A 16966-nucleotide genomic window follows, 5' to 3' on the forward strand; every position below is an offset into this window, starting at 1 on the left:
ATTATTTGCAATAACACACATACAAAAAACTGGAGAGAGAAAACACAGCCATACACCCCCCACACACAAACACACACACATGCTGTGCACACACACACATTTAGCAGAAAAATATGGCCAATGGGAAATGTATGCACCTCACATACTGTTTCCTTGAGGTTGAGGAGATGACAGGCATTCAGCTTTGCTAAAAAATAAGATCATTTTATTTTTCAGCTGGTTCCAGAGCCCAACATAGGCTCTTTCTCTGCACAAAGCATGATACAATGCCCTAACAGGAGCCGGCCCACTGCCGCCTGCCCATCTATAGGTTTTAGGAAATGAGATCATTCCCCTCACTTGGCAACTAGGACAAGGGCTCACCCAAGTGAGCCCTTTCAATCTAGTTTACCCTGGTCATTTCAGGGTTAACATCGCCGGGCTTTCTGGAGATGGTCTTCTTCTCCCTTTTGTTTTTTCTTTTAATTCTTTTCTTCAAATTTTGTATTTGTCCTAAAATATAAAATTGCTCCTGTGTCCCACTTAGATCCTGTAATCCTGGTAAGGCGTATTAGCAGACGTGTGTACCTTCAAGCCCTATGGAAAGTTAATCAGGGAACAGATCCTATTTTCGATGGCAGCATCAGTATTTAATGTTGGCTAACCCTGTCAGTAACACACATTCTTTTAAGAGAAAAAAAAATGCTTCTGTGCTCCAGTTTTTAAAAGCAAAGGTATGATGTTATTTGTCACGGTGCCCAAAAAAGTCCTTACTCGATAACTTTGCCAGAAGAGGGAGAGAGAGAGAAGGCGAATGTTCCCCCAGCTGTTTCCTGTCTACAGTGTCTGTGTCTTGTAGATAAATGTGAGGATTTTCTCTAAATCCCTCTTCTGCTTGCTAAATCTCACTGTCCCTGCTAAATCCAGAGCAGATAGAGCCTGCGCAATGGAATAAAGTCCTCAAAATTGAAATGTGACATTGCTCTAACATCTCCCATCTCTCTGGATTTCTTTTTGCCTCATTATTCCTGCTCACCAATTCATTTCCAGACTTTGTACTTCCGAAGCAATGGGAAAAATCAGCAGTCTTCCAACTCAATTATTTAAGTGCTGCCTCTGTGATTTCTTGAAGGTAAATATCTCTTACTTTTTTGAACTCGTTGGGGAACTGTGTTTAAACTGTGTGCTGTTTTCTGCTGCCTAGAATTGTTATTTGCTTTAGAATTTGCATTGTTTTAGAACTGGGAGTTCTTTACAAATTGCTGAATGTGCAGTTCTGTGCGAGCTGTAAAAGAGCTCCGGGAGATGAGTGCATTTGCAGAGATATCTGTACGGGTAGAAACTATTGCAAGGTACTTATAAACCCTCCACTTACAGAGCCTCCACGCTGCCGTTTCTAAGCAATTCCTGTAAATCTTGCCTGTGGCTCGGGGCTGGAGAGCATGGTTATAAACGCGGGTGTGCTTTTTCTTTCACAGGTGCAGGCGCTCGGTTTTTAAGGTCGTGTTCGTGTGTGTCTGTGCCTATGTATGTGTGTGATTTGTCAGGAGGCATGTCACAGATTAAAAGTTACATTTTAGATGATAGGAAAGCTTTTTAAATAGGCTTTTTGGAGCCAAGAACCGGGAATTCTTTGCACTTATGCCCAGAAAGTCAAAGTTAAAGTGAAGTTTAATTTGCTTTTCTGAAAAAGCTCTCAGACAACTTGCCGTCTTTGCATATTCAGAAAATTTAAGCAGATCCACGCTGAGCTCAGAAAGCAGGCGCATTCTGGCGGCTGTCTTTCCAACTTTCCTCTCTGGAAGAGGACTTCAGTGGATTGAGTTTGGGCTTAGATTTCGAGCTGCAAGCTTTGCTCCTACGCTCGGCACCGTAAAGTCTCTTTAGGTGAATCTGGCTGCCGCCCGGGCAGCTGTCACAACGCTGACTTCTCCTTTCCGATCACTGGCCCTAGTTCAAGTTTCCATTCTCAGCAAAATTATATCCTTCCAGACTTGTGTTTTTTTCAATTTGCAAGCACTTTTAAGCCGCTGTCACTGGCTCCTTGGAGGCAGTTGCCGGGAGAGCTTAATTCATAAAAGCTCCCGGCACAGAGAGCAGCGTTTCTTTGCTGCTTTCAAATGCTTCATCGCTAGGACTTTTCTTAGGCAAGTAAGTGCCTTGGGACTTAGGGAGACAACCTTGTCAGGCACCTAATTCTGCCATCCTTGAGATGCTGAGCAGGCTCCAGCCACCTTACGGGAGTGAAGTCAGCCTTCATATACGCTGTGTGGTCTGGCGTCTGGGATTGCGTCTCCCTATTTAAGAGGCTCATCAAAGCGACTGTGGAATGTTACCTCAGCGTTCATTGCAAGTTTGGAAAATTGTCTCCAAATGAACTCTGTTTCCATGCCGGGTCTGCAGAACATTACAGAAGTGGAGCTAGCAATATGCTTCAACTTTTTTTTTTTTTCCCCTGAACTTGCAGCAGGAGACGTTGAAGGGAGTTGCTGTGTGGTGGTCTTTGAAATGTAATTCAAAGCGGAGGTCAACTGCCTAGAGCAGTGTACACTGGGGCACAGTCTGGCTTTGTATTCTGAGTCTCAAGGTATTTCCCAGTGCTTGAGCCCGGGAAGGTGGGGGAGGAAGGCAAGGAGCTGGAACTTGAATCACTCTTCTGGGTAGCTGAGATAGGTAACCATACAATGGAAATGAGTGGCTTCACCTGGGGGAAAGGATTGACTTGCCTCCCAGCTGTGCAGTTTGCTCATTGTTTAAATGGACAAAAGGCAGTTCACCCAAGCTCATAGCATACCTGCCTGGGTGTCCAAATGTAACTAGATGCTTTCACAAACCCCACCCACAAAACAGCACATGTTTTTAAGTCCTCAGTTTTCTATTCACATCAGCCTCATAATACCCACTCTGACCTGCTGGGAAAAAGACCTGGACGGTCCCAAATGACTGCAGCTCCAGTGAGTACCTTCTTATTGATGCTTGCCCTCACATTTTTACTGGGCATTTTCATTGTTGTTCAGGCATCTGGAATCAATTGATACCCCACTCGTTTAACACAGAAAAGTCTTTGGAGACATGGATTTGCTGACGATCTTTGAGGAAAGTGTTCTGAGTTCAGGATTGGGATTTTTTTTGCCCTCTCTTTCTCAGGCTCTTCCTTGTCCTCTTCCTATCACACCAATGGCTTCTCTCTACCCGTTTTCCTTGTGGTTGATGAAATAGGAGGCTGAGGAAATGGGGAACATATGGGGAGACTTGTTTTGAACTTTTTTTAAAACTCCCAAGCAAGTTTGTTATTGTTTTCTGTTCGGGGAACATGGTGTGGTCGGCTCTGATTCTAGTGTGCTGGACTGATCTCTGAGCTAAAGGAAAATGCACCAGAGGTCCTAGAATTGTAAGTACTGATATTTATCAGACAGTGTTTTAGTATAATTCCATGCAGAAAGAAAAAGGGGGAAAATTGGGTAAAGCAATTTGCAGTTTTCAACTCTAGAGATTCATGTGTCTTGCTGAATTGAAAGGCACTATCCCTTAAAAATAACTATTAAAATATAGTTTGGGACAGCTCGTGACAATCTAAATTTACAAAGGCTGTGAGATTGAGTAATATGTGAAGTTGGTCCAAACTAATCATTGCAGGTGCCTGGCCTTCACCATCATCTGACACTCAGCAGGGGTAGGGGGCAGTGTTTCCAGAATGGGTTTGCTGGAGTATTATTCATTCTAGAGCTCATCTGTTGCCAGAGTGTAGGGATGTCTTCTCTAAGGCCAATTATGGGGACACAGGGCTGCCCTTTGGAAAGGAACCATGAAGCCCTGTTGGGTTGGATTTATTCAAGTTTCCATGAGAAATACTGAAGGGGAAACTCCCCTTCAAATTCTTTTCATAACTAAGAGAAATGAGTACATATTAGCTCATTTCTAAGAAAATCTTGGGTCTTTGGTTGTGTAGAGTTAGAGTGCTTCCATGCAAAAATCCTACTAAGAAAATGTACCAAGGGCTTCACGAAGGTCATACCTCCTCCTTAATTGCATGTCCACTGTTCATGATGATTTGTAAATAGAGAGTTCTTTTCATCTTCAGCTGCTCTACAAGCACTGATTAAACATTTACCATATGCTGTCAAGAATCAGGAGCTTTGGGTTCCTTGCCCTCTCCAAATGCTAGGCTGAAGATATGACCACAAATTTGAAAATTTGTTTAAAATAGTTTAGCAAAATTTATCAGTGATGCAGCAGCTGTTAAGTTGAGAATTCACACAGGGCAGGGAAAGTAGCCATAAATTAATGTCTGAGTCTCATTCTCCAAACAAGATGGGATTGAATGAAATTGCCCCAACTGTGAGGTTCAAAAAGCCTCTTTAAAAAATTATAGCTCCCAGTGTACACCCATGACCTCATTTATAGGGTAGCTCACCCAATGCCCTCTTGTGACTCTTTCCATGCTGCTGAAAGTGTACGCATTTGAAAGAGGTGAAGCTGCTCACCTTGGGAGCTCACCTGTACTGCAAGAAAGTACAGGCTGGTTTCACAAGTAGCAGTATGAAAGAATGGGATGTCACCATAGCACTTGTCTGCTTCTTAGAATGAAGAGAGACTCGGGTCACAGGAATCCTAATGTTGGCAAGGATGCCATTTGGCTATCAAGCATTGACTAACTTGTGCCAAACAGGAGCCCCTTGGTAGATTTTTGTTATAAAATTGGTAGAGTGGCTTATGAATGCTTCCCAGAGATTAAGCCAGACTTCCCGTTGTTCAAGGAAAGGTTCTTGCAGATTTTAAGCCCTGTGCTGCCCTGCACATAAAAGGTTTTCTGTGTATGTACATCTGTGGTAGTGGACTAGAAGAGAGAGGCTTTGGAATATAAGAATTACATTTATTTCCATTGAGCCTCTGAGAATGATTTTTAAACTCCCTGACTTTCTGCCGTCCTTTTTCCTGCTTGTCACTCTCCTCCAAGGCAGGCATAGAAATTAGAAACTCCCTTTCCCAAGGCAACCATAAAACATGGGCATTTGCTTCTGACCCCCCCCCCCAGCTTGCTGCAGAGGAGCTGATCAGAGAGAAATCTGCTGCCTGCCCTGTCTGATAGCAGGTCATTGGCCACTTTTCCAAGAGAGGCCCTAAATACTATACCTTGGATCTAAGAATGCTTCGCAAAAAGGCCTAGCAGTATCAGGAGAGGCAAGGCATGCTGAATTTCCCAGCTCAGTCTACTGTCATTAAATCATAATTCCTCCCACTGCCCGCGCCTCAGTGGACTGAAGCGTAGCAGCAGCAGCAACGACAAATGGACCTCATTCTGGAGTCTCCTTCCAAAGGCTCTCACCTCACCCAGTCCTTGAATTAAACAAAAGCGTCATGACTTTCTCTGGTCAATCTGCATTTTGTTATAGAGGTACAGACTATGCCCTTCATGATGTGTAAGGAAAGGTGTCAGACTTTGTTGTCATTGTGATTTTGTGAGACAGTTGCATTCCTAAGTCTTCATGTTTTTTCCTGTTTCTGGATTGTTTGTTTGTTTTCTGCTTGTGGTTGTGTTAGCTGCTAACATTTTCAGGTAAGACTTCTCTTTCTCTTCTCCCCTGTGCTCCCTCCCTTCTTGCTCTCTCTCTGAAAAGTTATAAATGATATATTTTCATAATACCTTTCTTGCCAGTGTAAAAATCTTCTTAATCTATGGCCAGAGAATGATGCCCTGGTTAATTTACTATTCTGATCAATAATAATTATAATGAATATATGTACTATCTGCAAACAGCCAAGTTTTAGAGTGTGTAAATTAAAACAGTTTGATTACAGAGCTGAGCACATTTAACTTTTGAAAATTGCGATGTTTTATCAGGTTCTCAGAAGGGCATGAGAATCCCCCAACTAAAATAACTACATCTTTTGTCACGCAATAAATGTTTGCAGCCCTCTTGCCCTCTTTATTCATAATAGGAACTCATAAAAACCTCAAGAGGACTTCTGAAGATCCAGTAGGAAAGGGACTAACATGGTCTGTCTGATGTCAAGACAGGCTCAGGCCAGGACCCACAGAGGTCCTTCATGCCATGCTGTTCTCTAGGCCAATGGCCAGAGAGGACCCAGAAGGACACTGACCCTCCTTTTGTTTTTCCCTTTGGCAGATAAAGATGCACAGCACATCGTCTTCACATCTCTTCTACCTGGCGCTCTGCTTGCTCACCTTCACCAGCTCCGCCACAGCTGGACCAGAGACCCTTTGCGGGGCTGAGCTGGTGGATGCTCTTCAGTTCGTGTGCGGACCAAGGGGCTTTTACTTCAGTGAGTAGCCCTCCCATCCCCGCCCTTTCTCTCTCTCTCTCTCTCTCTCTCTCTCTCTCTCTCTCTCTCAGCATTCACTTTTCTGTGCTGCTAAAATTCTGAAGCATATGGCTTTGTGGATTTACAACTGCAGGGATTGTGTGAATAACTGAGTGACTGCCCACGGCTGGCAGCCATCCTCAGGCTCTGAGATCCCTCACCTTAAAGTTTGCATAGCATTTCGTCTAGGCTTTTGGAAGCTTTGAGAGATTTAGGGGGGAATTTTCTTCCTTAAGAGTTTGTCTTTAACTGCTCCCACACACACCTTCCTCCATATTCCCCTACTCTCCTGTTCCTTCAATGAAAAAACAAGACAGACTAACCCTGGAGTATTGGAGATTTTGTTCTTAGCCCTTTGGGCAGAGTTACTCTACAGAGTTTAGTGTAAAATGGTCAGGATCTCCCATCCCAAATTTATGTGAACTTGAGAGATGAATTAAATGGAGAACAAATTATATGACTCCATGCAACACAACATCACCATGAGTGAACAGAAAGTGATCTTTGCCAAGACGTGCTTGTGAATAGGTCGGCTTGCTCCAACTGCACACTGTAGCGGTGTATCTACACGCCCTCTATGCACACTGACCTTGATTCTCTTTGTCACTACTTTCCTTTGATGTGGTTCTTCCCTGGGTACTATATCCACCTAGACAGGAGTCTTTGAATTCAGCAGCACAGACCTTATAAGTACGTCTCAGGCACTAAGAAAGTCAGCAGTCAGTGGGAAGGAGACAATGTCTGCACGTAACACACACCCGAAGTCAATGGCCACCAAAGGGAGTGGTCACTTGAAAAGAATCAGTCTCACAGACGTCCATCAAACAGTATATTATAATGCAGTGAAAAACTGAAAGGAGGTGTGCACATTCCTTTGGAAGAGTAAAGAGTTCCTGGAAACTGGGCATGAATCGTTCACTAGGGTTCCTATCACTCAGGGGTAATCAGATTACCTCAGTGGCCCACCAGGCTCAAGCTCTGAGTAGCTCTTGAGATGAATCACATTCTCCAAGTCTCTCTTGTCTTCTTGCTAAATGTCAGTCTCTCTTGATGCAGGTGATAGTGGTGGTAGCTTGTGTGGTGTGGTGTGTGTGTGTGTGTGTGTGTGTGTGGTGTGGTGTGTGTGTGTATTTGTGTGTGTGAGAGAGAGAGAGAATGAGAAAAACATTTACTCATGTAAGTTTGGCGATGTGCAAAGGAACTACTGAAGAGACTGTTAATGTGCATTTACCATGGTTTTGGCAAAATAAAATAAAAACAGACAAAGCGAGAGAATATCATCAAACAGTCCAACGTGCTTTCAGCTGTTTGAATGGGAAATTTTCCACTTTGTGCTTCCTGCCAGTCCTTTATTTGAATAAATTCACTTATTTTTCTGGCAATGAAACAGCTCCATTTAGTTTTCTGTTGCAGGGTAAATGAATGAGTTGATTAAGTGGGTGATTTTTTTTTAAATTCCAGACTTGTTTCACCTTTAAGAAACATTCTATAGAAGGTGAACATGAGACATGTTCCCAGGGGAACAACGAACTGCGATCGTTCTGTAACTTGTTGCAATGGGTACATGTTTTCATTTTGAAAGCGTAAGTGGTTCTCACCTCCAGCTCCCAAGAACTTTGTCTTCTCTTGGCACTCCATGCAGGCAAGTTTATTTCATCCATTTCCCTCGTAATTCCCAAGCCTGCAAGTGCCTTCTGTTTAGTGCCAGGTTGAACTGTAACGCTCATCACAATGTCTGTACTCCAGGATTTCCATGCATGGTACATGACTACTTGAGCTTTCTATGCCTGTGATGTTTGCAGTAGATAATGAAAGCAAAAACAAGAAATACAATAACACAGCCCTAGGTAACTGGGTGATACTTATATATGTCCAAACAGACCATTGACCATTGAACACCAACAATGGAAACCATTTTATTGCGTTGAAAATGTCTTTGCATTTGATCACTGCGAGGATCAAGTTTCAGTAACTGTGTTTAAGTTGTAGTTTAATAGCTTAAAATAAAAAAAATCTTATAGCCACTTGATATTTATAGCAGGGTTCTGGATTTTTTTAATACTTTTGTGAAACATGCTATTGTCAATTCTGCCATGAAGAGTACTTTTCTTTTCTTTCTTTCTTTCTTTTTTTAAACCATATTCTGCCTTATAGAAGTCTATTACTTAAGCTAACTCCTCTACCTGCCATTGGTTCCTTAAGCACAAAGGTATTCTTGCTAACTTTCTGGTCAAGTGTACAATCTTCTCTACCTGAGAAAAGCTGATCCTTTTAAATTGCTTTAGTTTATTTCAAAATACTGGGGAACATCTGTTGTGCAGTAACATGAGGTATAACTGAGGTGTCTGGAGAAGAATGAGAGACTGGTCTTGCCTTTAAAGTACTCAGAGTCTAGTGGTATGTTAGAAAAAGGGTATATATATCATATCCTATAAGAGAAAATAGCCTTGGAGAAGAGGTTATGTTCTTAATGCTTTTCCTGAATATTCTATCTCATTTATCAGGTTCTGCCCTCTCCAAGTGAAGCTAATAGAACTGCTTCTGTAGGACTGTCCTAGTAAGAGCCACCAAGAATTATGACTACCAAATACTCTGTGACATACTACTCACCTCATACCTACCTAGTTATTTGATGAAACTCTTTTGCCTTTTCCCATTGAATGCAATGTATGTATATCAACAAGAACTTAGAAGCTATACTTAGGCCATCCCCAAGATACACTCATGGTCTGTTTTGTTCTGGAGCCAATTATTCTTACGGGCATTAACTGTTGTCAACAAATTTTATTGAGTTTCCTTTTCATCCCCTGAGATTTACTGTGTGTGGCAAAGTCCAAGCTAAGCATTTACAGTCCTCGAAGCACCTTTTAAAGGAAAGCACTCCTCACATTTTTATCCCTCCAGTTGACACTTACTGGGATTTGCTCTTATTTCCAAAGTTTTACTGAGCACATACCATTTTATTATAAGCTGTTTCAGCTCCACTTTGGAAGTATGTATTTCTCGTCATTGTAGAAGGCAGTGTCTAATCTTGGTTGATATTTAAACATCATAAAGAAATTGGCCTCCATTTTTTATTTTTATTTTTGGTTAATAAAAAATATTCAAAAAGTGAGGGTTTTGAGTCCTATTCGAAGGGTTTTGAGTAGGTTTTTTTTTGTTGTTCTTAACTCTTGCTTTGGGTAGATTGACCCAATTTTTCAAATGAGTGCACATTACCCTTCTAGCCCAGGTTCTGCGGGAGCAGAGCAGACACAGCCTCCTGGATCATCTGCTGCGAAGATCTCCCCAGCATAAGTAGAGCAGCCGATCCAAAATTAATGCAGTTTCCCCAGACAGTTTCCCAAATGAAGGATCCAATGGAGAGCTAATTACAGATTCTTCCCCATGTGCCACAGGAAGAGAGCATGTCAATCAAGCTTACACTCTCTTGGTCCTGTGAGGAGAGCAATTCTATCTTGGAGGTGAAGGCTCATGAGGAAAGGGCCCTGGATTAACTCACCAATGAAACCACCCAGAAGATGTCCCATTCTCACTTTGTTTTGTCTGAAGTACACCAATGGATAAAATGAGAAAGGTTAAGCATAGGTGTAATTTTTTGACAGCTATGGTGATTAAACATTTTAACATGCTCTTTGGGAACTTCTGGAATTTTTCTCCTTTGAGGTATTTAAGAAGTTGACAGACAACCAACCATCTTGAATGGTTTCAATTAAGAACAACCAGAAGAAAGAGAGGTTCTGGGGTCTTTTTCAGTTTTAAGAGTCTATAAACAGTCCCTTAAATAAACTGTATATGCTTTACCTCGGGCAGTCTGGGGGAAAGGAAAAGTAAATCAATTAGAAAAGAAAGTTGGATACCCTTTCAGCTACCCCAGATTTATGGCTTTTGTAAAACATCCCCCTCCAATGCATGCTTATTAAGAACAGATCTGAATAAACGAATGGCATTCTTCATGTGTTAAAGCATACTGTTTTTAAAGAGTTTGAGTGAAACTTTGCAATTAGCTTTCATTGTTATTGATTGCAAAAACCTTCCTAGGTTTAGGTTGTTATTATGAACTCAGACTTTTTTTCTTTGATATACAGAGCTTAGAAAACTACCTCCAGACCTGTCAATCATTATTTATATGACTTTGGCAGGCAGTTAAACTTTCTGGGCTGAAATATCCTTGTCTATAAAACAAAAGGATTTTGTTGAAGCAAATGACCTTTAACTTTAACAGACTTGATGTCTAGGTTTCTAGCAACAAGCATTCATTCCACTGGGGAAAGGAAAGACCAGGACTTAACTAGTGACTGAGGGACATTCTGCTTCTTTTATCTTCTTGATATCATTTCAGTTAGTCCCCAAAGGTAGCCAGTCTGCTCACTTCAAGAAATAGGAGCCAGCTGCTTTGCTTTATTTTAATTTGAGCTTTAGTTCTCCAAGGACAGAACAGAAACAGAGGCATGACCACAAAGTCCCAGGTCATAAACCCAAGGTTGTCATCTCTCTTTGTTATCAAAGACAATCTGATGGTTCTCATCTTTGCACTGTCACACTGCCTTGACTTTCAGGAGCACTCAGTAACTCTGCTCATTGTCTCAGAAGAGGACTTTATGAATCCACCCAAAGCCCTTGGGCAGCTTTTTAGATAAGGCCCATCCAATGAAAGAAGAGGAACACATAAAAAAAGCTAGAGCTTTGCTTTGGGAAAGTGTGGATTTTGTGTTCCATCTGTATGCATTTCTTTACACAGCACCCCTCTTGGGAATCTAATCACGCATATGCTGGTTCAAGTTAGGGGTGAGTGTGGTCACTGCCTATGGAAAAACTATTCTCTTTGAAATTGATACATCTGGAATTGACCTTACAACCTTGCCCTCATTAGTACACAGAGCTAATAGGCCACAGATATTGTTTGAGAAAACAAAAAGAACACATGGCTTTTATCTTTGGCCTTCAAATTCTTGCTACTACTTTAAAAAATATATATATCCAAGAGGACTTGTGTGGGGTACTAAGAAAATGATGGTTTCTGTGCAAAATTAGAAAATAATTTTTATTTTATTTCATGTTAATATTTATTAAGACTGTCTGCTCCTGGATCAGAGAATTATAAACAGGAAAATGAAGGGTTCCTGACCAAAAGTGTGGCCTCCTTTGACAAGAATCTAGGGTTGAGCCTTAGCTCTGCAACTTACTCCCTGGAAGACCTTGAGTAAGCTGTTTACTCACACTGTGCCTTGATTTCTCCATCTGTAAAGTGGGACCTGCCTTATAAGTGTTCATATTAGGGTTAAGTGAGCTAATAGATTCAAATATGTTAGTTTAGAATAGTGCCTGAAACATAGCGCCACGCTCATTAGCTTGTGTATTTATGTATGCCTTTCTGAGAGCAATTGTAGACTCCACTGTAAAAGGTAAGATAACCTGAAGAGCCTAGTTAGTTATACACTCATATTTCTTCTGCTTGGGGCAGCTGATCCCATTATTATTAGTTACAATCATGCACATTATGTCCATATTGATGACAAGAAGAATGCTCTGCTTCTTGTCTCACCTTTTACTTTCAAAAAAATTCTATTTGATCCTGCTTTGCCTTTATCCCCAATTTGACAGGCAAAGATGATTACTGCATTAGACAAAGAAAAAGGGTAAGGCATAGGCTGGGTAGATATGCGGTAGGTCACACGTCACACAAGTTTGAAGATGTAAAGCCAGATTGTGCTGGCACAAATCTACAATTCTCGTGATCCAATAAAGACACATGGGAGGCAGAGACAGGATCGCCCTTACAGGCTTGCAGTCCACCTAGTCTGACATACTCAGTAACAAGAGAGCCTACCTCAAACAAGGTGAGTGGCCTCAGACCTCCACAGATATGCTATGGTGTGCGCACTCGTACTCACACACAAAATAGACACATTACACACATACACATATACATACAAAATGGAGATTTTGAAACTTCATGGATCAAAAATCAAACCCCCAGCTTCTTGTCTCCATGAAATATGCTCATTTGGTCACTTGCATTGCTTAGAAGCCCACTGTTTTATAGCCTAGGGAAATGCTCACCAAACCCCAGTCATTCACCTATGACTCTCCAGTTTCATACTCTTTTTCCTCTATGAGAAAACTTCAAATGTTTCATTTCTTGCAGCTTTTAGTTTGGAAAGTTTTTTGTTTTTGTTTGTTTGTTCATTCATTTTTCTCAAAGAATTACCAAGAGGCTATTTAGGTGGACCAAACATCTCTTGTAGGGTACCAGGAAGGTGTTGGCAAAGGTAATGAAGTACCTGATGCAGAGTGGGAAACTGATAAAGGTAGGGACTTACAAAAGTAGGTTGGATCGTAAGATTTCTATCTGTGCAATGCAAATCTCAACTGGTTGTTTAAGATCATGGTATGAGAAGGTGTTTCATTATTAGTGGCAGGTAGACAGTTTAGATCCCAAAAAGATATTGAGCATTGTATAGCTTTCATGTTCTTTCAAATACCTTGTCCAGACCCCATGTGCCATGCATCTCTTAGTCACTCCATCAGAGCCACACCCATCCCTGTAGAAGCCTTCCTTTGGATTTCCAAGCCCACAGCAAATAACCAGACACACTGAGAACAGGCACGGGGTCTCTCCCAAGGAGATACCCTATTGTCCTCACTAACAGGCCACAAAAGCTTTGATCTTTCATGTAGCCAGATGTCCTTGACAACCATGGTGGCGAATTATTCTGTCTGCACTGAGCTGTTAGCCTGGCATGGCTCCATCCCACACCTTTCTACGAAACTTCATAAACTCTTCCATCCCGGAGAATTATTTGGGTTGCCTAAAAAGTTCAAACCTCTCATTAGCTGCTAGACTGGGAAGACGACATCTCCAAGTTGTGTTTGTTTTTAATCTATATGTGAGATCATGTTTAAAACATAGCAAAGAGCTGTTATTTGACATGCAACTCCCTAACTGTAGCAAGTTGTATGCCTATTTAATGCATTGTTTAGTCTGACATTGGCTACAGCCGTTTAAAGAAGCACTTGGCAGGCTCTGGGTTTTCATTCTTGGCATAACTGCCTCTTTTAGTTTTCCACTGAACCTTGGGTACCAAGAAAACCCCTTCACTTGCTTTACAGCTGGCATATTGCTTTATGTAATTCACCAGGCCCTTTGCACGCAGTCCTCTGTATTTGGCCTAAGGTAATTAATGGCTTTGCAATATTTGATCAGCGGAAGCAGGAACACAAAGAGAAATTGTGCAACTCAGAAGAGACCACACAGTCTTTTAAATTAAAACCTTTTGCTTTAAATGTTCAGGAATTCTGCAGGAATAGAAATTTCCATTTCAAAAGGAAAAAAAAAAAAAGGTATGCTGAGAGCCCCAGGAAGATACTTAAGAACCTAAAAATTGATCAAATATACATGTTTCTATCTCCCTTTTAAAGCAACCTGTTTATTGAAAGGAAAAATATTAAATGCTGCTACAAGCTTGGAAACCTTTGAGAAATAATCTTATCACCACTAAAACAGAAACCCAGAGAGAAGTGATGGGTTCAAGGTCACATAGTTAATTATCGGCAATAGAAGGTATGTTGATTCTGATTTCTGATCCCAAAACAGACTTCCTGTACTTAGCACAATTAATCATGCCTATATGAAATTACTTAGTAACTTAAAATGAGCAGGGGAAGCCTCAAGTCAAGTTCATCCAAACGAACAGTCCCAGGGGGACCCTTCACTCTAATAAACTCACCTGAGAGTTAACAATGTCTTTCCTTGTGGCAGTAATGCTATAAATTAAGCCATCCCCTGCTTGTCTGTCTTATATATGCTGTACACTGCCTTCAGATGTGCTTTGGGCATTGAAGTCTACTTAAGGCTGTAATTTATACTATTATTGTATATTATGTTCTTCTGGTCCTCTGGCTACTCCCTCCAATGTCAACTTTGGTAGAACTGCTTTTGGAATGACTTAGCAGACTTAGCAATGCTGTGTTCCTGGAAAATCTGAAACAGCCTCATGAGTTGTAGGGTCAGCTTTTTTTTTTTTTTTTTTTTTTTTTTTTTTTTTTTTTTTTTTTTTTTCTGGAGATTTCTCTGCCTCATGCCAAAAGAAATTTTCACCTGACCTTTTTTTCAGACTCTCAAGCAAATACTAGTTTTCTTCTTTGTTTGTGGCCTTCGTGAGGTACTAGGAAAGGCTGTCTGGGGGGCATGTTTAAGTTAAAGTTTGGTTACACTGCGTAAGAACTGCCAGGCAATTGTGTGTTTTCTGGGAAGATGGCACTACCTCTGTGCCATTTACCCTGATGAAATGGGTCTTTCATCAGAAACAAGCAATTTAGAAAAGACTGTTTGGAGCCAACAACATGGAGCCAACTGCTGATTATCCATGAAACTGGGGAAAGGGGCATGAGAGTTAGGACTCTGGATTCAACTGACGTAAGGACGCTGAGGGCTTCTTTTCTTCCCCCTTCCTTCCCCTTTATGAAACCAAGTAACATGCTTTGAAATCACATTCGTTCTTCTAACAGTCCTTTCTTTTCCTGGTGGTGTTATTAGCAAGAGGAGTTTCAACTGGTTTGGGCTCTGGTAATGGGTACTGAAGAAGAGGCCTGTCCGGTGTATTATAGTAGGTTCAGAGAAATACGTTTGGTTCCTACCAATCCCAGGAGTCCCATTCTCCCACTGTAATAAACCCAAATTACCCCCCAGATGTCACCTAATATATTTGGAGGTGCTAAATCACCCCCAACTCAGAACTACTAGAAGAGAAACAATTAACTAATGAAGTGGAGCAAATTCATGCATAAAGTTAAAAATAACACACACCTAAGAAGGCTTCCTAAGTGAAGGTGTTCTGGGCTCAGACATTGGTCACTGAATTAGGAGTTGATGGCCCGTTGCCTAGAGTAAGCAATGAGAAAAGTCAATGGACCTTGGGCAACTTTTCTATGGAAATACACAGCTCTTTCTATACGTTATTTAGAAAGCTTTTACAGGCTTTCCTTTTTGCCTTATAGCTATAGAACACATTCATTTTTGGTAAGAGAAGTAAGGGCAAAAAGAAATGGTCCAACGCAAAGCCATAGGCATTAGAAGTTAGATTGAGATCTACAGCCAGAGTAAAGGAAGCTGGTTACTTTCACCTTTGTGACTATGTCTTTCCCTTTATTAAAAACCATGATAAATATACTCTCTAGTATTTACTAATACAAGACCTAATTCAAAGTAAATGGCTATTTTTTTTCTCCTCCTTTGTTGTGCTTTTCTTATCTAAGTGTCAACAGGCTCATTGTCCAGAAAGTCAGCAGTCATGTTAAGTCTGACCCGTATACCCACTGAATAGCCCTGTCATCTTGGGGAAGTCACTCTAATCTTGAGCCTCACGTACAATGTCAATAAAAATACTATGCCTCAAATGTTCTGAATCTCAGCCACAGAAGGATTTCAGAAACTAAAAGGACCACTGAGATATGTCACTATTAACAGATTGAATGAGATACTTTGCCTTTTGTCTTTACCCATGGCTGACAATTTAGTTTTTGGTACAATTTCTGTGAAACTTTCTGTAATAATTACAATCTAGAAAAGTTTACTCAGCCATGTGTTCTCTTCAAACTTCTTTTTTTTTAATCTTTTATTATTATTTTTTTATTAATTACACTTTATTCATTTTGTATCGCCCATAAGCCCCTCCCTCCTCCCCTCTCTTCAAACTTCTTAATTCAAAATAAGAGCATGTTGGTATCTCCTTCACATTCATCTCTTTGTCTTTAGAATGATGGAGAGCTAATTACTGCTTGGTTAGAGTGCTCATTGGGTGTCACTATTTTCTCTTGTTGGAAGAAATAAGATGAGAGGAAGCCTATTATGTTACCTCACTGATGCTGCTGAGAGGGCTTATTCTCTAGGAGGTGGTCAGAGAGTCATTGAAGTAGCACACACAGGCAAAAGATTTCTTTTTCCTCCAGTCAGCTATTAGTGAGTTCTGCTTTGCCTCAAAACAGTGTTCAGCAGAGAGGATTTATTTCTTGTTTGAAAAGTATCTTTCTCTCTCAAGTTCTCCATCTAAGGTGTTTGTGTTGACCGCTGTCTGATTTAAAAAAAAAAAAAAAGCTTTTTATTCAAGCATGACTTTGATGTGGTCAAAAGTATGAGCTTTATTACTGTATGGACTAGTAACAAGGTGGTTTTTCTATCTCAGAGGATTTACATCCAATCATTCACAAAGACACAAATTTAATGTAGTAAAAATCCATTTGAAGCATAAAATGAAGTACTGGCTCCTGTTGCTGTGGATTTTTATCCTATTTTATAGTTCACTGGGAGAAACAGAGACTAAACTTCCATAGATTTTTTTTTCTGTCCTTCATAGTAGCCAACATAGGCAAAGTAATAGTACTCTGGATTTGATATTGAGAACGTCATTCCAAAATCTGTTTTCTTCTTCCCATCCCCAGAATAACCCTTTAACTCTCCATTGGCTACTACTGTTATTATGTATAGAGACTGAAGAAACAAAAGAATTCAGTCTTCACATCTATTTGAGGTTATAGCTCTGAGGTTTTCCTCACAACTGAAAACTCAGCTCATGGCTAAGTCAACAGAGACTTTTTAAAGTCTCCCAGACCGTCACTAGTACGTCCTACCAAGTTTGAAAACCTAGCTTCTTACTCCATTCTT

At 40.8% G+C, this 16966-nt stretch overlaps 1 protein-coding gene across 5 annotated transcripts in view; it reads left to right on the forward strand.

The window, feature by feature from the left end:
• Nucleotides 1–777: 777 nt before the first annotated feature.
• Igf1 (insulin like growth factor 1) overlaps nucleotides 778–16966 on the forward strand; it is a 68054-nt gene continuing 51865 nt past the window's right edge. For 2 of the 5 annotated variants that reach the window (XM_055627815.1, XM_055627816.1), the window contains exons 1-2: nucleotides 2839–2933; nucleotides 6108–6264. In XM_055627815.1, the coding sequence (XP_055483790.1) occupies nucleotides 2919–2933; nucleotides 6108–6264 (172 nt within the window). In that variant the 5' untranslated portion in view covers nucleotides 2839–2918. Of the gene's footprint in view, nucleotides 1112–1255; nucleotides 1332–2838; nucleotides 2934–6107; nucleotides 6265–16966 lie in introns of those variants that run through there. The other 3 variants (XM_055627813.1, XM_055627814.1, XM_055627817.1) reach the window with 3 other exon arrangements.

Source organism: Psammomys obesus, unplaced genomic scaffold (assembly GCF_907164565.1).
Source record: "Psammomys obesus unplaced genomic scaffold, mPsaObe1.curated_primary_1811, whole genome shotgun sequence".
Lineage (NCBI taxonomy): Eukaryota > Metazoa > Chordata > Mammalia > Rodentia > Muridae > Psammomys > Psammomys obesus.